Below are 26,135 nucleotides of genomic sequence, written 5' to 3' on the forward strand. Positions count from 1 at the left end.
GGGAGCCCTCCGCAGGCCCCACGAAAGGCAGGCTGGGCCCCACGCACACGGTGTTGGAGGCTGGAATGCAGGCAGCTGCACAGCGGGGCCTAGGAACAGATGGGGCAGGGACTTCTCTTACACTTTGAGTCACGGACCATGGGGATGTGTCAAGTTTAATTTAAAAAATGATAGTATATCCATAAAATACCAGGAGACCATAAAAATAAAGATGTCCTTTATAGATCTTTGCCAGTTGAAACATGAAGCCAGGGCCTCAAACTTCCTATAATTAACAGATTGACAGTAACAATGTCATTGAGAAATTATTTACTTTGTAATGATCTGGAACATTGACTTGATAGAATATCTGGGAGAAGTGAAATGTGGAAGATAGAGACTGGTCAAGCTGACATTTCTGTTTGCACTTTCTAATCCCAGAAGAACAGAAACACACAGCACATCTCTACTAAGCATGTCACTGCATATGTGTGTCACCGTACATGTATGGTTGTGGAAACTGTGCAGCATTCTCTGGATATTGGTTTAATAAGGCATATATTTTCTGAAAAGTGACTCAATAACAAAGCATTTAAAACAAAGTTCCACCTTGGGTTATAAAACATAACTCATACAGCCAAACAGAAAGGAATTCAAAATAAAATTTGGAGGAAAGTGAAACCTGTGTCATATTGTATAACATATGTGTTTAAAGAATATCCTAAACACATGCCCTCACACCTGCCTAACTCCCTGGAAGGCTGCCAGTCACTCGTCTGAGTGTCCTGGGGTACGGGGACAGGAGTTGGGGGATAAGACTGGGAAAGGAGTTTTCAATGAATGCCCTCAGGTACCCTGGACTCTTCCTCCCCCACATACACACTTTTTAATTTTTCAAATAAAATCAAGAGATGAGAATTAACACGTATGAAAAGTGTGGAGCCTTCCGACTGTGTGATTTGCCACGTTAACACTTTGCCCAATTGTCACATTTCTCCCTCACGTGTATGGTGGGTGGGCATGTATCCTTATCATCAGACTACTGGGGAGTGGCAGACACCATGATTTGTCACTCCAACAGTTGTCCATGTGAATCTTCTAAGAAGAAAGCTTTTCTCTCACATCAGCATAACTTCCTACAGCACCATGGTTCTCACCCAAGGAGAACTGATTTGGCACCCAGAGGACATGTTGCATTGCCTAGAGACAGCCGTTTGTCACCACTGGGGGTGGGTGCTAGGCCATCCAGGCTAGAGGTCAGGGATGCTGCTCAATACCCCACAGTGCCCAGGGCAGTCTCATGGGACAAAGAACTATCCAGCCAAAATGTCACCAGCCACAGTCTAGGCTGCTTTACAACACCCAAAACAACCAGACCATCAGCTCAGTAATATCCTTCAGGGTCTTTTGAACTACGAAATAGTATTACTTTTTCAAGGAAAAAAATTATGAGCAGTTCCACAGGTGACTGTGACATGAAGTTGATTGGGAATTGCTAGATGAAAGCTTTCTAATGGGCCTCAGAAATCTTGCTGAATATACATTGTCTTTAAATGTCAATGATCATATTTACAAAAGAAATTCAATACCCTATGTTTACATGACAACAGTCATATGCTGGTAGACTCATTTTGTTTTGTTTGGCCCACACCCATCTGATTAGAAAAGATGAGATTAAGTGTAAGCTCCTCTTGGGTCCTTGGAGATGTAGGAAAACAGGCCTGGGGAAATGCACACTTCTGGACAATCTGAGGAGAATGTAACAGGATCATACCCTGTGACCCAGTAATGCCACTTCCAGGGCACTTTCCTAAGGAAGCTGTCAGCGGTACATGCAGGAGTGTGTAAAGGAATATAAGGCACACTGGTCAGTTGGTCAGCAGAACCCCGTGTGAGTTTCTTTTCATCCTGACACTGTTCTCTAGTGTCTGAAGACTTACCCTGTGTATGGATCATTTGTTTTATTAAAAACTGAAACAAAATATGCTGTACTCACTCTAAGACATAAAAACTGTTACCAGGGTAGTGTTTGCCCAGGGTTTTCTGTGCAAAGGCACAGAGGGTGGGTCACAGGTTTGGAACGTGGTCTCCTTCAGGTCCAGTCCCACTTCTGGTCCTTCCCCCAGGAAGTCTGCAGGCTGGGTCACGCTCAGTGCAGGCCCTTTAACTCCAAGGACATCTGAATGTGGCTTGACTCTCATCTCAGCACTGTTTTATGTTTCCAACGGCTGGAACAGCCTCACAACCCCACCCACACGAGCAGATGTAGGTCTGGTTTGCCCACTTCAGTAAAGTGTTTCGGTTTTCCCAGCACAAATGCTCCTTGACCTGGACGGTGCTGCACTGTGACGAACCCACTGGAAGTTGAAAATATCCTAGGTCGAAAGGGTATTTGATACCAGCTGCAGGGGATCAGGGCACGGCCTGGGATCCTAGCAGACCAGAGCTGTGCTGCCCTGCCCTGCCAGCCCAGCAGCGGAGTGGTCTCCTGCACGTGGCTGGCCTGGAAGGACCCAAATTCAAAACTCGAAGTCCGGTTTCTATGGAATGCCTATCACTTTCCTACTGTCCTCAGGTGGAAAATCTTGTCAGCTGAACCAGTGCAAGTTAGGGCCATCACCACTTCACTGTCGCAAGCTGCCCCAACTGTGTCCCCGACATACACAACAGGAGCACTGGGTAGATGTAGAAGCAGAGCTACTGAGCCCCTGGGGACACATGCTCTCAGATGACGGGGGCACATCCTCACCATAGAGCACACAAACGCTGCCCCACCGCAGCTCAAGCCCGACCTACACTGCCCTGCACAGTGGCCAACACCAGGTTCAGTCAGCAGCCTGTGGGTCCAGCCCCCGAGGGAGTGGCAGTCACTGCCTTGGATTCTCTGCCATCAGGGTTTCTTCTTCTTGATTTTCTTTACCTATTTTTCTATTTTCTAATGGGTTGCTTTTCCTATTTTTCAATCAACTTGTTTTAAAATTATAGATATACCTACTTCATTGTTTTAAAAGAAAGGATAACATTATTTCAATTTTAAAATTAAAAAGACTCTAAATATGTTACAATCACTTTACGGTGGCATGAATCACCAGTAATATCAATGGTATGGGACAAACTGCAAGAAAATGTTTAACAAATTAGTACGGTTATAATTTTGATAAAAGAGCTTCAAAATCAGAAATGTGGTTTTGGGACAAAAATACATTGACACAGAAGAGAAGAAAAAGTCCAGAAACCAACATAAAAATCTAATCTATAAGAAAAAAACAACCCTAATCAATGGAGAAAGGGAAAGATAATTTTTATCCAATGTATCTGATGTAGTTGGCTGACTAGAAATAAAACTAGATTCTGATCCTTGATCATAACATAAAAATAAAAACATTCACATACCAAAAGGAAAAAAAAACGGCTTTCAGAGACTAAAAATAAACACGATATGAAGAATAATGGGCAGAGATTCACATAAAAATTATAAATACCTCCAATAATGAAACAACATGAATGAAGTTAAAAGACCAATGACAAACTGGGAACAAATGTACACCATTATGAGCAGCAAAGAGGATTTAAAATATACAGAGCCTTTATAACACAACTGGAAGAGCCTGCCAGCTCAATTAAAAAAAAAAAAAAGAACCAAAAAAGTAAACATTTTAATTAAAACATATGAAAAACTGCATATTCACTAGTACATTAAAATACTATTATCAATTATTGTTTTGAAGACTCAAAAAGAAAGGTGATGAAATTCAACAATGATCATCTTGTCATCACACGTAAAAATGTGTTAGAAACATTTTAAATACCTTGGCCCAGAAGCCAAAATTCCCACAAACCAATTAAAAAATCCTCTGGAATCTTCAGAAAAGCTACCATACTAATAAGTAAAATTAATGAGGTTGCTGGATAGAAGGTCAGTGTGCCAAAGTCAACTGTATTTCTGTAAAAAAACAACAATTTGAAGATGAAATACATGTATATATGTGACCACTTACAATAGTGTCAAAAACCATGGGATTCTTAATGAAAATGTTTACAAAATATGTGCCCCGCCAGAACACTAAAGAACCAACAAAATGAAGGATTTAATATGTTAAGATGTCAATTCACCCCACACTGCTCTGTTGATTCAGTGCAATCCCATACAAAAACTCCAGGAAGATTCTAAAATTCATATGGACATCCAAAACACTCAGAGGCAGTGAAAAGTATTTTGAGAACTGAAAGACTCAAACCACCCAGCTACAAACCTTAGTCACAGCGGTACTGGCACAAAGGGTCAAAACACAGCTCAATCGCAGTTGAGCCCAGATGCTCAGACCTGTGTGGACAACTGATTTTTGACAAGGGTGGAATTCAAAGGGAAAAGGAAAATCTTTTCTGTGAACCTGGAAAAACCCTACACCTCATACTAATATAGGGAGGAGGCAAGAGAACTAAGTGTTAAAGCAAGCTACATTCAGAGACTGCTCCATGCTGACCAGCCTTACAGCTAAGCCAGGAGGACACCTGCAGAACAAAGGAAGATTTCTGCTGGAATTGCTGATAACCCATTCCCCACGTCCTGAAAGGGAAACAGGAAAACAGAGTCTTTAAGTGGAGCCCTATACAAATAAAATCACTCATTCCCTATGGCTAAAACTGGGGGGACTTACGGAGTAAAAGCTGAGAACTTCCAGCAGGCCTTTCACACTACATATTCTTACCTTTCCTCACTGTATGTCCAGGTCAAAGGAAAATGGGTAAATAAGGTCTTTAAACCATAATTCTCAGAAACTAAGAATGATATTATAAACTAAATTCACCAATATTTGGGGCTTTTTTCCTTGTCTTTGCTTTTCTCTGTCTCTGTCTCTGTCTCTCTCTTTCTGTGCAGGGCTTGCACAACCCCTCTCTCAGGGGAATTTGCTCTGTCTGGCATTAATACCATACACAAAAAATAATTTCAAATGAATCAAAGTCCTAAAAGTAAAACTACAGCTATAAAACTTCCAGAAGGAAATTCTTTGTGACGTTGGAATAGACAAAGATTTGTTAGGACACAAACAGCAAAAATGATAAAAGAAAAAAACTGATAAATTGTACCTCCTTAAAATTAAAAGAGGTCCAATCTTCAAAAGACATCATTAAAACAATGAAAAAGCAAGCCGTAGACTGGTAGGGAATATTCTCAATACACACAGCTGACAAAAGATTTCTACCCCTTTTTTCTTATGAACACAGCAACCCAATAAATAGGGAAAATATCTGGACACTTCACAAACAATGCACAAATGATCCACAGCAGATGAAAAGATTCTCAACTTTATTATTTAACAGGAAAATGTAAATTAAATCACAATGAGATACCCATTCTAATGGCTAAAATATCTTTTTTTTTTTTTTTTTTAGCCGACCAATACCAAGTGATGGTAAAGATGTGGAACAACTGGACTCACTCACTGGGGGCAGGAGTGTAATGGTAAATCACCACAGAAAACAGCCATTTCTCACATTATTGGTCATACATTTACCCTATGACAATCACAACCCTAGGCAATTATCTCAGAGAAATGGAAGCATTCATCCACAAAAAGACAAGCATATGAATGTTCACAGATGCTTCATTCACAACAGCCAGAAATGGAAGCGACTCAAATATGTATCAACAGGTCAATGGATAAACTAACTGTAACACAGACATACAGTGGAATACTACTACTTAGCAATGAATAGGAACAAACTGCTGAGAACACACAGCAGGAATGGTGCATAAAGCACTAGGCTATGTAAGAAAAGCTTGCCTACCACAAGAAACATGCTGTATGATTCCATTTATAACATTCTAGAACAAGTAGGGTGAGTCTACTGAGACAGAAAGGAGGCAGGTATTGGCCTGGAAAATTTAGGGGTGATCAAGATGTTCCATATCTTGACTGAGGTGATGGTTACATGAATGTAGACACTTGTGAAAAACTCTACACTTTACACTTAAAATAAGTATACTATATGCAAATTATAGCTCAAAAATATATTCTAAAAAAATGTAAACACCATTTCAGTGATCATTTTAGTAAAGATTAAAGACAATGTTAATATAAAAAAAAGTTACTACAGAACAATTATTCCCAAAGTTTATATGTTCTATTAAAACCACCTAAGGCCCTTCTGCACACTCAGTGCTGACACACCCATGTGGGGCATCCCACTTCAATGTCAGCCTGGCAGGGACATGTCCCAGCCTAGGGCTGCGGCCAAAACGTGCGACCTGAACCTCGCGGTGAGTTAACCTGAGTGCGGTCTAGTCCACGGTTGGCACTGTCAGCAGTGATGGGCATGGGCACACCAGGAATAAACGTGGAGGGCCAGGCCCACGCAGAGAGACACACGACCCCAGGTGTGTTATTTCAGCGCTAAAGTTCCAGAGTGTGATAAGCACATAGGAGATGCCCACTTACAGGCAATGATAGGTTTTTGGAAACTAGGATTTTATGGAAAACGAAATATAAGGAAAGCAATTTGACCAAGGGCTAATGGATAAACTAGACTTAAGTTCCTATGGCAAATTTCTGGTCACGAAAACATCACCAAACTTCTGAATGAAAACCCAAAAAACCTGTCACATTAAACACTGACGTAAAGGTGAGCTGTACACACATTTAAGGCTGAGTAAGAACAAGGAAGACCATGATGTCTGTCTAGCTTGGGGCGTAGGAGGGACCCACCCTGGATTGGGTGTCCCCCATTGCAGGGCCATCTGGCCACACGTCCTCATAGGGATGTGGTAGACATAAGTCCCTTCACTACACATCTCTGGGGCTGGGGAACCGGAGTCCCTGGAGAAAACCCGAAGATGTGGGGAGCACATGCGACCTTGCTGGCTGCCCTGGGGAACTGACTCCTTCTCTCTCATCAACATGATAATGAAGGGACAGTGCAAATACCTTGAGGACCTGGTGCACTGTGGTTACTAAGCAACTGTCCCAGCTTTTAGGAAACAGGCCCCTAGGTGTGAATAAGAAGATAAAGGGGCTCGAAGGTCTTCTTCCCATCATGAGGGAGGAATAACCCCCATCACCAGACACAGGCTAGACTCAGGTCAGCCTGGGCCAGCACAGCAAACTGCTAATAAGCTCACCTTCTGCTTGTGTGCATGTGCATCCACCTGCTCACAACTGACTGCCCTGAGGAGTTCAGACCCTTTGCCTCTGTCTTGTCGTCTGTCCATGGAGTGGTGTTAAATCTCCTGCTACCCGCATCCCCTTGCCAGAGGTCACAACATCCCCACACGGGACCCATGGCTCTGCATCAAGCTTTGTCTCCCGTGACCCTGTCTCCTGTCAGGTCCGTGTGCAGGGCCCCAGACACCAGGCCTGAGAGTCAAGAGGTTCGTGGCTCTGACAGGCTCTTATTGAGGAAAAGGTGTGAGGCAACTGGGGGAAGAGGGGAACTGCTCCGCAGATCCTGGGAAACTCGTAGCTTTGTTGTCAAACAGGTAGGGATTTTGCCCCTGAGCCTGGAGGCCACCCAAATCTACCCAGAACTGGACACAGGACAAAGTACAGGGGCCAAGGTGCACGGGGGCATGGATGCAAGGTGGCCCCGCACACGTGAGTGAGCAGGGTGACCAGTCACCCCTGGTGCTGGCACAGCCACTCGGTGTGACACCGAGGGAGATTTTATGTCACATGAAGAGACGCTTGCACTGGGGAGAAGCATAGAAACAGGACCAGTATCTCCAGCATGACCCCAGCAAGGCACGGCACAGTGGCAGAGAACTCAGAAGGCTCCTCACAACGTTCGTGGCCCTCTGACCTCACTGGGAATGCAGGGTGCCTTCATTCCCGAATCCTGCCAGTTTTATGAGAATGGATGAGGGGAGGCAGACATATCCATTTAAGTCCAGGTTTTGGAGGGCACATGGAGCCAACGCCAGGAAGCTCACACCAGGACCCACTGAGCAGCGTGGGTGCAGACCCAGGTCATATGGAGCTACGCTGCAGGGGCTGGGGATACAGCACAGGTAAACCTAAGAGGGAGCCGCTGCCTCGGCCACAGGCCCAGGGAACAGGCGACGAACTGGACAGTTGGCCACTCTAGTGCGGCCAGGTGCCACAGGACCATCGGGAACCAGCCCTCCACCTGCCAACCACGTCAAGCCTGCACATGGGGGCCAAGCGGCTAATGAGTCCCCTCCCCACCACATGCACACACATGTATTCACATGTGCACACACACACACATATGCCCGCGGTACCACCCCCACTCAGGAGCCCCCTTCAGGGACAATGGAGACCACAGTAGGTCTCAAACTGGATGAAAAGACCCACAGGTGTCAGGTGTAAGAACTGTGTGACAAACCAAGCAGTGACAAAAATGCTTTGATGAGCAATGACAAACACACTGAAAACAAGCGAAGAAGCAGTCAGCCTCACAAAGAAACAGTCTCAGTAGAGAGTACAGAAGATGAGAGAGATTCTGGGAGCTGTGAGAGCCCAGGACCCCAGCACAGGCACACCTCGTTGCCTCAGGCGGGTGGACTCCGTTTCCACAGGCTGAAGGTTGTGGCAGCCTTGCCTCCAGCAAGCCCAGTGGCATTTGCTCACCTGTGTCTGCCTCACATTTCAGTGAGTCTCTCAATATTTTAAACATTATTATTATGTGTGCTATGGTGACCTGTGACCAGTATTCTGTTGTAATGGTTTTGGGGCACCACAAACCATGCCCATCAGACGGTGAACGTAACCAACAAATACTGGGTGTGTTCTGACTGCTCCACCAACCAGCCGCCGCCCCCCACCCCATCTCACTCCCTCTCCTCAGTTCTCCCTGTTCCCTGAGACACAACAATATTGAAATCAGCCCACTTAATAACCTCGTGATGGTCTCTCAATGTCCAAGTGAAAGGAAGAGTCACACGTCCACTTTAAATTTAAAGCTAGAAATGATTAAGCTCAGTGAGAAAGGCGCATCTGTGGAGAGCTGAAATAAGCTGATCTCTAGGCCTCCTGCACCAGTTAGCCAAGTCGTGAAAACAAAATGAACATTCTTGAAGGGAATGAAAAGTGCTCCTCCAGGGAACACATGACTCACAGGAAGGTGGAGCAGCCTCTTTGCTGACATAGAGGAGTTTCAGGGGTCTGGATAGAAGGCCACATCAGATACCACATTCTCTCAAGTCAAAGCCCCATCCAGAGTGAGGACCCAAATCTCTTCAGTTCTGTGAAGGCTGAGAGGTGAGGAAGCTGCAGAAGAGAAGTTTGAGGCTGGCAGAGGCTGGTCCCTGAGGTTTAAAGAGAGAAATTGTCTCCACACCATAAAAGTGCTAGGTGAAGCAGCACATGCTGATAGAAAAGCTGCAGCATGTTATCCAGAAGGTTCAGCTGAGATAATGAATGAAGGTAGCTGCTCTAATCCAGATTCTCAATGTAGACAACACAGTCTCTATTGGGAGAAGTTGCCATCTGGACTCTCATAGCCAGAGAGGAGTCAGTCCCTGGCTTCAAAGCTTCAAGGGACAGGCGGACTCTTGCTAGGGGCTATTGCAGCTGTGACTTTAAGTCAAAGCCAATGCTAATTCACCATCCCCAAAGTCCTAGGACCCATAAGAATTATGCTAAATCTGTTCTGCCTGTCCTCTATAAATGGAACAACAAAGCCTGGACGACAGCACACCTATTTATGACATGGTTTACCAAATATTTTAAGCCCACTGTTGAGACCTATTGTGCAGGGAAAAAAAAAAAAAATTCCTTTCAAAATATCACTGCTCACTGACAAGGGACCTGGTCACCCAAGAGCTCTGGTGGAGACAGACAACAAGATGAATGTTGTTCTCATGCCTGCAAACACAACACCCAGAAGTAACTTCGACTTTCACGTCTCATTATTTAAGAAATACATTTTGTGAGGCTATAGTTGCCATAGACAGTGATTCCTCTGATGGATCCGAGCAAAGTAAGCTGAGAAATTTCTGGTAAGGATTCCCTATTCTATATGCCACTGAGAACATTTGTGATTCATGGGAAAAGGCTAAAATATCAACATTAACAACAGTTTGTAAGAAGGTGATTCCAACCCTCATGGATGACTTTGAGGGGTTAAAGATCAGTGGAGGAAAGTGACTGCAGATGTCAAAATAGCAAGAGAACCAGAATTAGAATTGGAGCCTGAAGCTGTGACTGAACTGCTGCCATCTCATGATCAAACTCTGAAAGATAACGAGTTTCTTCTTACCGATGAGCATGGAAAATGGTTTCATGATATGGAATCAATTACTGGTGAAAATACTATGAAGACTATTGAAATGACAACAAAGGATTTAAAATACTACATGAACTATGTTGACAAAGAAATAGCAGGGTCTGGGAAGACTGACTCCAATTTTGAAAGAAGTTCCACTGTGGGTAAAATGCTATCAAACAGCATCACATCCTACAGAGAATCATTTGTGAATGGAAGATTCAACAAAATACAAGAAACCGCTGTTGTCTGATTTTAAAAATTTGTCATATTACATCACATCAAAAAGATTTTTCTGCACAGCAAAGGAAACCACCAACAAAACAAAAGAAAACCTACCAAGAACAAAAGAAACCCTACTGAGATGTATCATTCACCAATGATACATCTGATACAGAGTTAATATCCAAAATTATAAAGAACTCATACAACTCAACACCAAAAAGACAAACAATTGATTAAAAAATGGGCAGAAGATCTGAATTGACATTTCTCCAAAGAGGCCAATAGACAAATGAAAAGATGCTCAAGGTCCCTAATCATCAGAGAAATGCAATTAAAACCATGAGGTATCACCTCATATCCGTCAGAATGGCTATCATCAATAAATCAACAAATGGCAAGTGCTGGCAAGGATGTAGAGAAAAGGAAACCATCACACTGTTAATGGGATTGCGTACTGGAGCAGTCACTATGGAAAACAATGTGGACTTTCCTCAAAAAATTAAAAATTGAACTATCTTATGACCCAGCAATTCAACTTAGGTATTTATTCAAAGAAATCCAAAACATGATTTGAAAAGATATCTGTACTCCTATGTTCACTGCAGCACTAGTTACAATAGCCAAGATATGGAAGCGACCGAAGCGTCCATCAATAGACAACTGGATATATATATATACATACACCCCCATACATACATATACGTACATGACAGAATATTAGTCAGCCATAAAAAAGGATCATATTTGACATGGACCTAGAAGGTATTATGCTAAGTGAAATAAGTGAGACAGAGAAAGATAAATACCATATGACCTCACTTATATGCAGAATCTAAAGAACAAAAAGAAATGAACGAGCAAAACAAAAACAGTCTCATAGATACAAAGAACAAACGACAATGCTATTGCACACTTAATAGACTTTGGGTTGGTATCAACATAATTTTCATATGCACTGGGAAACCAAACACTCTGTGTGCCTGGCTTCGTGGTGGTGGTCTGGAACCAAACCCGCAGGTCTCCAAGGTCTCCTGTGCCGAAATGAGGAATCCAGGGGTGTGCTCCTTGGCAGAATAGACGGGACAGAGAAAAGGACCAGTCGACCTGGAGATAGGAAGAGAAACTGTCCAATGCGAACAAGAGGAAACAGACAAAAACATGCATAGAGTCTCAGGTTCATGTGGAACTGCAATCAAAGAGTAAACTCTGTATCATCGGATCCTCGAAGGAAAGAGTGGGTGGTGCTGAAAATACCCCTGAAGGAACCACGGCTCAAAACTTCTCAGACTTGGGAAAGAGACATAAAGCCACAGGTTCAAGAGGCAGAGTAAACCCCAAACAGACAATTCAAAGAAATCTATGACAAGAGGCATCATAATAAACGTCTGCAAACTAAAGACAAATGAAGAAAAAAACCTTAAAAGCAGCCAGAGAAAAAACACTATCCTCCCTGTAGAATATTCGAAGATAGTCGACCTCTGACCCGAAGCAACGGAGGCAGTTAAGCACTGTCAGCCCAATCCCACCTCTGGTAAAAACACCCTTCCAGAAGGAAGGGGATGAGACATTTGTGTGTGAATCCGAAATAGCATATTTGCCACCAGCAGACTTACCCTAAAGACCCGCCAAAGGAAGCACCTTACACAGAAAGGAATCAAAGGAATGAAAGAAGGGATCAGGCAGGCCTCCAAGATGGGCTGCTCCACAGGCACGTACCCGGGCTGAGGGCAAGAGGCCTGCAGGCTCATGGGACAATGACCTCTCCCCTGAAGCATTTTAATTTGGGCCCTGTCCATAATAAGAGTTATCAGCAGAAATGATTTTATAACCTCTCTGAAGGGCAGGCAAATTTCTAATTACTGGACACCGGCTCTCATCCTCATCCTGCAGAGTGACCCACCCCCACCTCCGAGCCCCAGGCTTCTGAACTCAGCCTTAGCTTTCGTCACACATGCCTCCTTGTGCCCCTCAGTGTTGGGACCTCTCATGTGTGGGGTCCCAGAACATGTGTGTTAGGTCTGGTTATCTTCTCTTGTTAATCTGACTCCTGTATATTTAATTATTAGACCAGCCGAAAAAACCTAGAACAACAGAAACTTCTCCGTGCCCTCACAGGAAAAGAAGGAACTGTGGACACAAGAAAGGAAGGAAGTGGTAAGCCAAAATGTGGACAAATACTGCCAGCTCTCCTCCTCCTTCCAAGTTTTCTAGGGAACACTGGCTACTTCAAGAAGAGACCCTAATACTGTGATGTGTGCAGGGAGAGAACTTACGCCAACTGCATCCAGAAAAGGAGTGTGTGAAGGGGCACATGTACAATGTCACACTATAATTATCTCTTAAAAAGTTACTGACAAAGATTCTTTGCTTGACCAAACAGTAGTCAGGCTCTGTACCATGTTCCGGGTCCATCTGTGTGCTTCCTCGTAAAATCCAGTTTTAACAAGAACCCTGCTGAGTCAGTGTAGCTGAAGCCCCTGTGCATGATATCTGATCACGCTGGATATCAGATCAGGTTCCTCGACCTGCATCCCTAGGTGACATCTGATCACCCTGACCTGTCCTCAAGCAGAATCCTGTTAGGTCATTTTAGCCAGAGCTCACATATCTGGTCATCCACTCTCCTGGCCGCACCACCCCCCATCCCCCACCCAGCACAGAGTTCCTAAAACCCCTGGAATATCCTAAGTGATGAGAGTGTTATGCTAACGAGGTAGCTTTGAGCCCCACCTGAGGACTGGTCAGTTGCCAGGAGAGCCAACCATGTGATTAGAGGGCAGACAGGGGCTGGAGGTTGAACAGGTCACCAATAACCAATGATTTAACTAATCGCAACATGTGATGAGACTTCCATAGAAACCCAAAGGGACCCAAAAGGATGGGGTTCAGGGTTGGGGAACGTGTGTACGTGCAGGGAGTGGTGAGCTCAGAGGACAGGGAAGCCCCTTGCCCCTCCCACATACCTTTCCCTGTGCTTCTCTTCCATCTGGCTGTTCCTGAGTCATACCCTCTATAATAAGCTGGTGATCTGCCGAGTAAACTGGCTGCCTGAGTTCTGTGAGCCACTCTAGCAAATAAATTAAATCCGAGGAGGGGTTTGTGGGAACCTGATCTATAGCCGGCCAATCAGAAACACAGGTGACAAGCCTGGGCTTGTGACTGAGTCTGGAGTGGGAAGGTAGGGGCACAGCCTTGCAGGACTGAGCCCTGAGCCTGTGGGATCCAGGCTCTCTCTGGGTGGAGGGTGCCAGAACTGACTTGACTTCTCAGACACCCTGCTGGTCTGAGGTTTTTGTGGGCATAGAGGACTCCCGATATTGGAAACTGGGTCTCAGAACACCCCAAAGTCCCCATCGCCCCTGATGCTTCCTCTTGGTAATTTTCCAGTTTTTCAGAAATTTTTCCACAATTTGACCCCCACCCTGTCCCTTGGCTACAAATTCCCACTTGTCCAAGCTGTGTTTGGACTGAAGCCCAACTCCTGTCCCCCGTACAATCTCTGTGTGGTGGCCCTGAATAAAGTCTGCATTACCATCTTTAAACAGGTGTCGTTGAATACTTTTTCTTTATAATATGAAGAAATATACTCGACCATATTCTAGGTAAATCAACATGGACTTTACAAAATGTTTAAGTAATCCTCAGGAAGGCAAAAAACAAAAACAAAAACCAAAAAAACCAGAGATACAAAAAACAGAACGGGAGAAAAAGCCAGACATAAGCCCTAATGTGTCAATAATTATGCTAAAATACAAATGACCTAAACACATCAGCTAAAACACAGCAACTGGCAGAGTGGATTAAAACACATGACTCAACTACAGGCAGACCTCAACACACTGCAGGTTTGGTTCCAGACACTGCAAGGAAGAGACTATCACAATAAGGTAAATCACATGAATTTCTTGGTTTCCCAGTGCCTATAAAAGGCATGTTTCCACTGTATTGTAGCCTATTAAATGTACAATAGCATTATATCTAAAAAATAAATGCACATGCCTTAATTAAAATAAAAAGTTATTGCTGAAACATACAAACCATCATCTGAGCCCTCGACGAGTTGTAATGTTTTTGCTGGTGGGCGGTCTTGCCTCGATGATGAGAACACAATATTTGCAAAGTGCAGAAAAACGACGTGTGCCATATGCATATGCTATCTAAAAGAAACTCACTCAAACACAACCATGTAGGCAAGTTGGAAGTAAAAAGATGGGGAGTGTATATTATGCAGCCATTTATCAAAAGGAAAAGAAGTAGCTATACTAATACTGGATAAGGTACACTTCAGCAGAAAGGAAATTACTAGAGAGGGACAGTGATAATACTAAATGGCCAGTCCCCCAAAAAGGCAATCTGGAATGTGCACGGAAATATGCAAATAGCAATTCTAACTACACATGAACCAAACAGAGCTGCAAAGTATGTGAGGCAAAAACAGGCAGAATTGAAAAGAGAAATCGACTACTACAGTTGTAGATGTCAGCATCCCTCTCTCAAAAACTGACAGAACAATCGATTAGAAAATAAGGAAGGATACAGAACTCAATGGCACCATCGACCAGTAGGGTCTAATCAGCATTTAGGGAATGCTTCACCCAATAACAACAGAATATATGTTCTTTTCAAACAAGGACAGAACACATCCCGAGACACCAGGCCATCAAAGTCCTGGAAAGAGAGGAGAAACCCCCAACAAATTAGAAAGAATTGAAATCAAACAGTATGTTCTCTGATCACAATGGAATTAAACTAGAAATCAATACCAGAAAGATGACAGGAAAATCTGCAAGCCTTGGAAATTAAACAACACACTTCTAAATAATCCTTGGGTCAAAGAGGGCTCTAAGGAAATGAAAAATAGACCAAAATGAATGAAAACAAAAATGCATCATATTATAGTTTGTGAGACGTACTTAAGCAGTGCTGAAATGCTTGCGTTAGAAATGCTTATACAAGAGGAAAAGTCCCAAGATAAAAACGTAAGCTTCCACCTCAAGAACCTATAAAAAATAATAAAATAAACCCAAAGTATGCTGGATGAAGAAAATAATAAAGATGAGAAGAAAAGTCAATGAAATTGAAAACAAAAATAGCAAAAAATAAATGAAACAATGAGCTAGTTCTTCTTGAAAAGATTTAAAAAATTGAAACTTCTAGCAAGACTTGACAAAGAAAGAGATCGAGAAGGACACATTTCCAAAATCAGGAATGAAGCAGGGATACCACAGACCCTGTGATAACAGGGTGATGAAGGAATACCACAAATAACTCCATGCACATGAATTTGTTTGGCAACTTAAGGTGAAAAGAACCAATCCCTTGAAAAACGTGGACCACCACAGCTCATCCACTATGAAGCAAATGGTATGAACAGCCTCACAACCATGAAGGAAGTTGAATGCACAACAAAAACAACATTTCCTTTCCATCCTTGCAAGTGTCGCATGTCTTCACTAGAGAATTCTACCAAATGTTCAAAGAATTAACACCAATTCTGCACAATCTCTAGTAGAAAATAAGAAGAGGGGACATTTCTCAACTCATCTTATGAACCTGGTATTACCCTGAAACCAAAGCCAAAGATGACAAAGAAAAAGAAAACCACAGACCAACATCCCTCTTGAACAAAATAACAGCAAACAAAATTTGGCAATACATAAAGAGATGTTTATACTATGACAAGAAGGGGTTTACTCCAGGGGACGCAAGGCTAGTTCGATATTAAAAAAATCAATCTACATAATCCACATTAACAGCCCAAAGAAAACCCACAGGATCACTGTCAGCTGAAGCAGAAAGGCTTTGACAAAACCGAATATCCATACACAATAAAACCTCTCAGAAAAATATGAGTTGAGGAACTTCCTCAACTTGGTAAGAATAATTCACAAAAACTAAGCGCTAACAGCATGTTTAATGGGGACAGATAACCGCTTCCTAAGCTCGGGAGCAAGGCAAGGATTTCTCCTCTCGCTACTGCTAGCACAGAAGCTGGAAAGACATAAAACTGTCCTTATTTACTGATGACATGACTGTCTACATAGAAAATCCACAGGGCTCTATTTAAAAACAAACACACACATAAAAAATCCTTCTTAAACGAATAAATGAATCCAGCAAGGCCACAGAATACAAAACAAACATACAAAAATCATCTGTTTCTTATGCTAGAAATGAATATGTTCTCATCAAAATAAAAAATACGATTCCGTTTGCAATTGCCCCCAAAATGAAGTACTTAGGTATAAATCCAATAGAATACATACAGAACTTGTGTGCTGAGAACCACAAAACAGCAATGAACGAAATCACAGAAGTGAAGGGAGAGGCACATCACACTCACAGGCCAAAAGACTCAGGTCACAAAGAGGTCAACACCCCTCGAATTGATACACAGGCTTCACAAAATTCCCACCAAATCTCAGTGAGGCTTTTTGAAGATATAGGCAAAATTATTCTGGATTGCATATAGAAAGGCAAAGGAACTAAAACAGCTAAAATTATTTTGAAAAAGAACAAAATGGGAGAATCAGTCTACCCAACTGCCAAGACCAACACGTAGCTTCAATAATCAAAACTGTGCTATAAGTGGACAGAAGAGCAAAGACATCGATGGAATGAAACAGAGAACCCAGGATGAGCCACAAACATGCTCACTGATTTCTGACAAAGGAGCAGAAGCTATTCATTCAATGGGACATGAGCTTCTCAGCCAATGGTTCTGAAACAACTAGACATCCACTGGCAAAAACAAACAAAAAAACTGTGACCTAAATCTCTACCTTATACAAACATTAGAGATCATGGACTTAAATGAAGATAGATCACAGATGGTGGACTTAAATGTATCCTGGACCTAAATGTAACATGTGAATATTTATATAACCTTTAGAAAAAAACCACAGAAAAAAATCTTTAGGATCTAAAACCAGGCAAAGAGTCCTTAAACTTTATACCAAAAGCAAAATCCATAACAGGAAAAACTGACAAGGGAGACTTAATCTAAATTAAAAACTGTTTCTCTGCTAAAGACCCTATAAAAGGAATAGGAAAGGAATAGGAAATATTTATAAAGCATATACCCGACAAAGGACGAGTATGCAGAGTGTATAGATCTCAAAACTTGACAGTAAAACAAGCAAAATAGCCCAGTTGGAACATGGCCAAAAGTATTGAAGAGACATTTCACAAAGAGGATAGAGAGATAGCAGATAAGCATGCAAAAAGATGTCTAACTTCATTAGCTATTAGAGAAATGTAAATTTAAACCATCAAGAGATATCACTGCGTATCAGAATGGCTAAAATAAAAAACTGTGACACCAAACGCTGGCTAGGGTGTGGAGGATGTAGTGGGATGTAAAATGGCACCATCATTCTGGAAAAAGATGCAGTAGTTTCTTGTAAACTATGCACTTAGCAAACAAGCCAACGAGTGCATACCTGGGCATCTGTCTGCAGAAAAAAGAAGACTGGTGTTCACACAAAAACCTGTGTGCAAATGCTTGCAGCAGCATTACACAAAGTGGCCCTAACTGGAAACAGCCCAGGTCTCCAGGGACAGGAGCGTGGTCAGCCGGCCGCGGTGTCCTCTGCAGGAAATGGACCACTGATACACAAAAAGCCTGGGCAAAGCTCCAGAATTACAGCACCTGAAAACAGTCCACCCCCAAAGGCGACACACTATATGGACTCATCTATAGAGCACTCTTGAGCTGGCAACAAGAAGCAGGGGGATGAGAGCAGTGGCTGCAGCTACAAAAAGCAGCACGAAGGACTGTTCTGAAAGCAAGCGTTCTGCATCCCATGCATTTGGATGCCGACATGCTGGTGATGACACTGCACTCTATTTCTACAAGATGGCACCATTTAGTGTAAAGGGGACAAGGGGCCTGTTATTTCTTACAACTGCATGTGAATCTAATTACCTAAAAAAAGATTTAAAAAAATTGTGAGTGCACCCATGTTCACAGCAACCAGAAAGCAAAAGCAGCCCCAGGGTCTGCCAGGGAGTGACAGGCAAGCACAGTGACTGCATGCCACCATGGAGGGTCGTTCAGCCTCAATGAGGCCAGAGACGGACACATGTTGCAGCAAGGAGGAGCCATGAGGACATTACAGAGGGAAACAAGCCAGTCAGGGAAGGACAGGTACTGTGGGGCCCCACCTGTGTGCACCTCTGGGGAGGTTAGGCAAATGGAGAAGGCGGCAGACGGTAGGGCAGCTATCTTGGCCGTGGGGAGCTTCAGTTTGGGAAGACGAAAGAGCTCTGGGGCTGGCCGCACAATGTGAATACGCTTAGATCACTGAACACCTAAAAACGCTACTGTGCATTAAAAATGGTTAGAGTCACAAATGTTATATGATGTGTGTCTTACAATTAAAAGTAAACATTTTTTAAAAACTCTAAAAAATAAGCCCTTCATGCTGGTGACTGTCAGTGCACTGGGCACAAATGATCTTTGATGGGGTGACAAAACAGCATTGACTTATCAAATCTGTACCTTCTGCTCACTCCAGCACTTATAGGAATCAGGGACTCTCAAGGCCAAACACCGAAGCTCAGCAGACACGGAGTCCACATCCCCTGTGGCTCGCACAGGTCAAAGGTATCAGTCCTTAGTAAGAAAGTTTTACCTCCTTAGGATAATTTTATCTACAGCTATCACAGTATGCAACAGATGCTGGAGCACACGTGCTGTATCCCACTGAGTAGCCCAGAGGATGGATGCCCCACCCTTGTGCTGGCCACCCCTGCCAGGTTTAGAGTCACGCTAAATGCATAGCTGAGAGCAACCTGCATGGCCACTGTGCTTCAGTCTTCCCCCTGCCAGGAACCAGCAGCCAAACAGGGGCCACTCTTTCACGGCCCCCACACTCACAGGAAAAGACGACACTGTGACAACTGAGCCTGCTCCCAGACAGTGGAAACCACTTGGAAGAACAGCCGCGGTGTCGGCAGAAAGCACGGCCCAAGGCTGAGACTAGGCAGGAAGGAGGTGAGTGAGGACACCTGCCACCCCATGACCAGCTCTCGCCCTGTGAGAACATGTGAGAAAGTAAGCCTGTGCAGAAACACGGAAGGGACAGTGCCAGGAAATCCCCTAAGAGCCCTGTGCACAGCTATGTGATGGTGCTGAGGTGGTTGGTGTCTTTCCCTTTATTTCCCCACATTTCTGAAATACAATCACTGTGATTATTGTTAAATAAAAATAGTCTGTGAAGTAAAAGAGTAGAGAGGTCTCCCTTTTTTCATAGGAAGGGACACCAAGATGCCAAGAGGACAGATCGGTGTTTGTTTCCACCACTGCTGTCTGTACAAGGCTCCCGAGGAGGATGTCACAGCCAGCAGATCTCAGTCAGCACGCGAGCAGCCAGTACTCTGAGGCAAGAGGAGTGATGGATGTTCCCTTAGTTTTTCTGGGTTGGGGCTGAGACGCCTATGTGGCCCACCACAAGCTGCCAGGCACACTGCCGCAGCATACAGAGGTGCAGAGTGGGGTCTCCAGGGCCCTTGTGGAGGTCACTCACCAGGGGTGGCTGGAGGGAGGTCATCTGCTGCGGGTCCCTGAAGCTGGCTTCCTGGAGCGGCGGTGCCTCCTGTGGGGCTGAAAGAGATGGGAAGGGTGTCTCACAGCAGTCACAGCCGGTCTCCTCACCACAGGAGGCGGGCTGCAAGGTAGCGAGGTAATGCAGGTGGACAGTTGTTGGCCAATCACCAGGATCGGTTACTCTGCTTTCAGACACTATGAGGGGAACCTTAACAAGGGCTTTGGGGTCCTGGTGCCCTGCCACCAAGTGGCGACACAGCTTTCCATAGGTCCAGGGCCCTCAGCCTCAGGCTCCAAAATTATGGTCATAAAGGTCAGGGCTCCCCAGGGTAGAGGTGCCGGCCATGAGGACTGTCAACCCGCCAGTGTAGAAGGTGCAGCGCCCTCACTGCCACTGAACGCACACAGCAGGCAGTACTGGGGCCACCATCTCTCCTGCGGGGTGGCCAGGGGTGGGGCAGGCAATACTGGAGCAGGGCTTCCCTCCCAATCCTCCCTCCCTGCTCGCAAGCCACATGCCAGTCCAGGGCACAGCCATGCGCAAACAAGCTATTTCAAAGGTACTCCTTTCACAGAGAAGCCTTGGGAAGTTGCACTCTCATCCCCTGACAGCTGACCCCAGGTTACATGTTAAACCAGTGTCAAAGCTAACATGAGAAGCTAGTGTCCCTCCCCTTTCAGACCCAAAATGCGAAGCTTTCAGCAAAAAGCAGGCACAGGAGTGGCTACTTAGAACAGAGGGTCTGGAGCAGCAGACCGCAGGGACATGGGGTCCTGGTGGCAGGTGGCTCCCTTGTTCTGCTGCTGGAAACTCAGACTGGGTGGGTGTAGATGTGAGAGGTGACTCGCCTCTGCTCTCATACCTGCTTCCTTCTGGAGGATGACCTATACAGCCCCACCCACCATTCCCCATGGTGCCTGGTGCCTGCAAATGACTTTGGAAAGTTTTCAGCTTCTGAACAGACTTCACCTTTGGGGAAGATTTTCGAAGTTGGGAACTATGTGACTTTTACTGGAGGCTCATTCCAGTAACAAAGCGCCCAGGGCTTTAAGGTCTTCTCAGGAACTACCTCAGGGTGCCTGTGCAGTCCTTTTATGGATTGCTCAATGAAAAGGGGGAGCTGCCCCTTCTTCCAAAGCCCATCAGTGGTAACTGGCTTATCTCCAATCTTCACCCAGAACCACCAGCTCAGGCTGCTGCAGCTCCTGTGGGCATCCCTGCCACTAAATACCCTAGGCTAGCCCAAATCACACACAATGCTGATTTGGGCTAGCAGCTGGTTCCCTTATATCTGTCATGTTCAGGCTGAATTGTGCCCCCACCAAATTCAGATGTTGAAGTTCCAACTGCCAAGACCTCAGAAAGGGACTGTATTGGAAGACAGAATCTTTAAAGAGCCAGTTAGGTTAACTAGAGATCTTTAGGATGGACCCTAATCCAATGACTGGGGTCCTCACAGGAACACAAGGAGATTGAGACACAGAGGGATGCCCACGTCAGGACACAAGGAGACGACGGCCATCCACAGGCCACAAGAGAACGAGACCAGCAGACACCGGGACCCTGGACTTCCAGCCTCCAGGACTGGGAGGCTACATGCTGTGGTTTAAGCCTCCCTGTCTATAGGACTTCATTCTGACACTCCCTGAAAACGAACACACCTATCTTTACTTTTAAGCAAATAGAGGCTGAAGAGTTTGATGTATATAGAAGTCAACATAGTTTCACACATAAAGAAACGTAATATGATTTATTTAAAACTGAAAAGCTTATTACAACACCAAGGACAACTTTTAGAATCTCAAGAATACAGTGCTGGCCTCCCAACATGCTCCTTTCCCACCTGTATTTATAGCACCACGTGGTAAGTCCACCCAAAATAACTCTCACTCCAAGAGGCCACTTACCCAACCTGAGAGCAGCACAGCTTCCCACAAGAAAGACTTCAACCGAAATCACATGGACCCAACACCCTGCTCTGCATTTAATGGGTATAACCCTTTCACCCTCAAAAGCCCAGCAAGGGAGATGACCGCGCCTACCGGGCGGCCCAGGAACCTGAGGTGTGCAGAGTTTAGGAGCATAGCCCAGGTCACAGCTAGAAGATGCAAAGCCACCTGCCCATAGCCACCAATGCACTTCGTACAGATGCTCAGACATGTCGAGGTGACACTCAAGCCCCAAACCCTGAGACACCATGCTGTTCCCTCCAAGAGTATTTTTGTATTTCCTGGCAGCCTGGCAACAAGCCTGAGCACAGGAAGTGTTAAGCCAGGGAAAGGGACTTGGGCAGATAGAAGGACATGGCCACACTTGGCTCCTGACACAGGCCCTACTGGGACAGCAACAGTGCCTGACTGTCCCCAAAGATGACAAAGCCCAGAGATGCACACTCACAGAGAACAGAAGGTGCAACCTCTGGACTCTGGGCAGCTGGCAGGAGGGCTGGCAAGAAAAGAACAGACACCCCCAGGAGGTTCTGATTCAATAGCTTGGGGCAGGAACCCAGACCCTGAAAATGATACCTGGCCCCTCAGGGCAGGAGAGAACTGGGTGGCGTATGCAGGCCCCTCCCCCATGCCCCCGGCTCCCTACCTGGGTCCCCGCTGAGCTGGCCAGGTCTGCTTTGGAGTCCGAGGCCCTGAGGCAGGGCCGCAGGCACAGTGTCCTGGCTCTTTGCAAGGTGGCTCTGGGGCTCTGCTGGCAGCCGCTGGGGCTCTTGGTCCGGAGGACTGTCCCCATCATCAATCACCACAGGGTCTTCACAGTGTTTGAGCTGCAGTCCCAGAGAGGGCTTTTCAGGCTTCAGTGGAGAGGTCCCTACCCAGGTCAGGGCTAGCGATTGTGCTTCGACTGGGCAAAGCCCCACCCTGGGCCTACTGATCATCCACTCTCCAGCTGACTGCCTTGGACAGGGCTGTACAGGGGGACAACTTAACCGTCCCCCAGTTGGAGCCATTAGGGAATAATATAACCTACTTTACTGGGAAATCGACTCTCATGTGGGCCAGACAAAGCACAAGCTCTAAGACAGAGTTCTTCAACCCCTGGCCGGGGGTGTGTGGCCCCCAAATCACCTGGGCACAGACTGCCCTCCGCGCCCTGCTCCCCCTTTATCCCCCCACGGCCTTCCACAGCCCAGCCGGCCCTCTGCTCACCCACTGCCAAGGTCTGCCCGGCTCCCGCTCCAGCGCCTCCACGGCGGCCACAGCCTGCTCCCCACTCTCGGGCTCCTGGGCACACACCCAGCCCTGGATCTCACGCGGCAGGATGGCCAGGAACTGCTCCAGCACCAGCAGCTCCAGGATCTGCTCCTTGCTGTGCCGCTCGGGCCGCAGCCAGCCCCGGCACAAGCCCCAGAGGCGCTGCAGGGCCTCGCGAGGGCCCGCCGCCTCCTGATAGCGGAACCGGCGGAAGAGACGGCGGGAGGACTCAGGGCTGGGAGGCTCCGCCTGGGGACCAGGGCTCTCTCCTGGCGGGCTCCTCATTTTCCTGGGCTCCTCACTTTCCTTCGGAGCCAAGACTCGGGGGCACAGGGCTGTGGGCATGATGGGATTTGATGGGGGTCAGCAGCAGAAGACGACCCTATTTCCAAACAGAAATCACTGGCTTCAATGCTCTGGTCTCCTGTGGTGGGCTCAGGCGGTGGTGATGGGGAAGGTGACAAGGCCCAGACACCAGCCCTGGGAGAAGCACTGGGACCTGTGAGAAGTGTCAGTGTGGTGGGTCCTTACGCAAGGGAGAGAGAGAAGGTCCACCCCCAACGTTATCATTACGTGACCCCCTAACTGGGCAACCGGACAAACAAGGCAGGGAGTCCGTGAGAAAAGTGGTGGCTTTCCAATGTGACACTGGCGTTCTGAGCACCAGGGCTGCATGCAGGAGAGAGGAGTTGAGGCTCTGTGGTACCTTCGGTGGCCAGGTCCTCCCAGAGAGGACCCAAAAAGGATGAGCCAAGCAGGCTGGTATCTTGGGGCTTCTGAGCCAAAGTCGCCGTCCTCGGCCTCGAGACCTTTACACATGCACTGGAAAGACAAAGACATACAAGCAGGAGGGCGTACTGAGAGCACATCCAGGTGGGAGTCCACCCTGCTGGAGGCCAGGACCGACCTTCCACACTGGACCTGCAGGACGAACGGAGCTGGCCCAGGGGAGTCAGCATTCTCCCAGTGTAACCGGCTCCCGGCTCCTCAGCACTGGGAGACAGAGCTGAAGCACAGGACTGAGGAGATATCCACACAAAAAGTGGGACGTCAAGTGACAGCCACACCTAAAATTTCCTGGAGAAAAACACCACGCATTTGAAAACACCAGCACTGTCAGATCAGCCTCCCCCATTCAGTAAAGTCTGTATAGTGAACTTACACTAAAGATGCCTTGCCCTCCACCTGCCTTCTCAACCTTTATCATCTTCAAACCATGCTGACGGCACCCACAAACACACCAAAGGGCCCTTCCTGGGGCAGGATACAGACAGCACAGCCCCCAGGAACACAGTGGGGCCCAGGGCTCCTGCCTCTCCCCAGTGGACACAGGACGACATCACAGTGATGGCCACTACTCACAGACTTCGGGACCCAAAGAAAGCAAGGGAAAAATAGAAACGCACAAAGTTCCCTCGCCCTACTCAGGCCTGAGACCCCTGGACACTGTCGCTGGCCTTCCAACCCCTACTGTACGAGGCGCCCCAGACCAGCCGGAACTTCCAACAGCTCAGTGGTCCCCAAGGGCCCCGTGTGGAATGCAGGCCTCACTGTTTCACAGAAAGGCAAGGGAGGCTGGAGGAGCCACAAAGCCACCGAACAGCAGTCGGGAAAACCCGTGTCCGCCCATTCTTTCTCCATAAAACACACACTGGCAGGAAAGGTCTCGCAGTCTGGCTGGGCCCCACGGTGGAGTTCTTTCCGTGTCTGCTCCGGCACCTGGAACCCAGTCTCAGCCCTTCTAATCCCTCCTGGCCCTACCGACCCTGCGCGGCAGCCCACACCTGCAGGGCGTCTGGGTTCCTCAGGTCCGCCCCAAGCTAGGGGACCCCGGGCCCATCCTTTGCACTCTGTCCGCCGCGGCCCTTCCTAACCAGGAGGCGGCGTTTCTCTTTGTCACCCAGGCACCTGGCGTGTAGGAGGCTCAGGAGGGCTGCCTGATGAATGAACGAACGTAGGTGCCGGATTCCCGAAGGGCGGGCGGGGCGAGCTCAGCGCGGCTGGCGGAGGAGGGGCCGCGCGGGATCCGCGCATAGGAAAGGGGAGGGCATTTCACGCCCCGGGAAGGGCGAGCTTTCCCTCGCTGCCCTCTCTCCCGCTTCTCTCCCGACCCGCGCGCGCTCTCCCAGCGTAACCAGCTCCCGGCTCCTCACCTCGCAGCCTGGGGCTCCTTCCCAGCGTCCAACTCAAACCCCTCCTGCGGCGGCGTTAGTCTCCGCGGCCGCTCCTCATCCTTCCAGGCCGGCCTCCCGCTGTCTTCCCCTTGGCGGGCTCTCTGCAGGGCCCGACCCCGTCTCCTGCTCATCCAGAAAACCGGGGCTCAGCTTGGGAGGGGAACGAACAGAAGCAAATGGAGGCGCCTGAAAAACAACATTGCTGCTGCCTTATCCCCCGCCCGCAGATCCAGCGACGCTGGGTTGCGGGATGGGAGGCGCAGAGGGCTGAGTCTGAGGTCCGCGGCGGAGGTAGCATGGAGCAGGAGCGCACTGGGCGGGGACGGGGGATGCACGGGAGGGAGCCGCGCGGGTCGCGGGAGCCTGGCCGGACTCACCCCCGCGGCGCGTCCCCGTTGGCGGGCCGCGCAGGCCTGGCCGCCGCCGGAGCCCGCCGGACGCGGTGGAAAGGAAAGACCGGACCCTCCAGCTCCCTCCCCTGGGACACTTCCTGCTCCGCTCTAGGACCGCGGAGGTCTCCGCGTCTCAATGGTTCGTTCCCCGCCCCCCGGCCGAGGTGTGCGTGGGGGTGACATCCGACACCCCTCTGCCCGGCCTGCGCGCCGCCCCGCCCCGCGTGCGTCCCGGCCTCGGCGCCGGCGGGCTTGTGGGTCCCGCCGCCGGGCCCGGCCTTCCCGCGGGCTCGCGCGGTGGATGCGTGCCCGAGAGGCGTGGAGGGCGGTGATCGAGGACACAATTGACACGAGATCGCACCGTGCGGGAAGGCGTCTGGGGGCTCC

General features: G+C 47.3%; 1 protein-coding gene across 10 annotated transcripts in view; it reads right to left on the reverse strand.

Moving 5' to 3' along the window:
- Nucleotides 1-25,892, reverse strand: part of ZNF496 (zinc finger protein 496) — a 35,421-nt gene extending 9,529 nt beyond the window's left edge. For 2 of the 10 annotated variants that reach the window (XM_039867171.1, XM_039867169.1), the window contains exons 1-6: nucleotides 25,734-25,892; nucleotides 25,336-25,542; nucleotides 23,889-24,004; nucleotides 23,138-23,517; nucleotides 22,575-22,755; nucleotides 19,959-20,035 (exon numbers count right to left, since the gene is read on the reverse strand). In XM_039867171.1, coding sequence (XP_039723105.1) covers nucleotides 19,959-20,035; nucleotides 22,575-22,755; nucleotides 23,138-23,517; nucleotides 23,889-24,004; nucleotides 25,336-25,487 — 906 coding nt within the window. In that variant the 5' untranslated portion in view covers nucleotides 25,488-25,542; nucleotides 25,734-25,892. Of the gene's footprint in view, nucleotides 1-19,958; nucleotides 20,036-22,574; nucleotides 22,756-23,137; nucleotides 23,682-23,888; nucleotides 24,005-24,089; nucleotides 24,260-24,966; nucleotides 25,304-25,335; nucleotides 25,543-25,733 lie in introns of those variants that run through there. The other 8 variants (XM_039867170.1, XM_039867177.1, XM_039867173.1 and 5 more) reach the window with 8 other exon arrangements.
- Between the last annotated feature and the right edge of the window lie 243 nt (nucleotides 25,893-26,135).

This window comes from Pteropus medius, unplaced genomic scaffold, assembly GCF_902729225.1.
Source record: "Pteropus medius unplaced genomic scaffold, Ma_sr-lr_union100, whole genome shotgun sequence".
Taxonomy (NCBI): Eukaryota; Metazoa; Chordata; class Mammalia; order Chiroptera; family Pteropodidae; genus Pteropus; species Pteropus medius.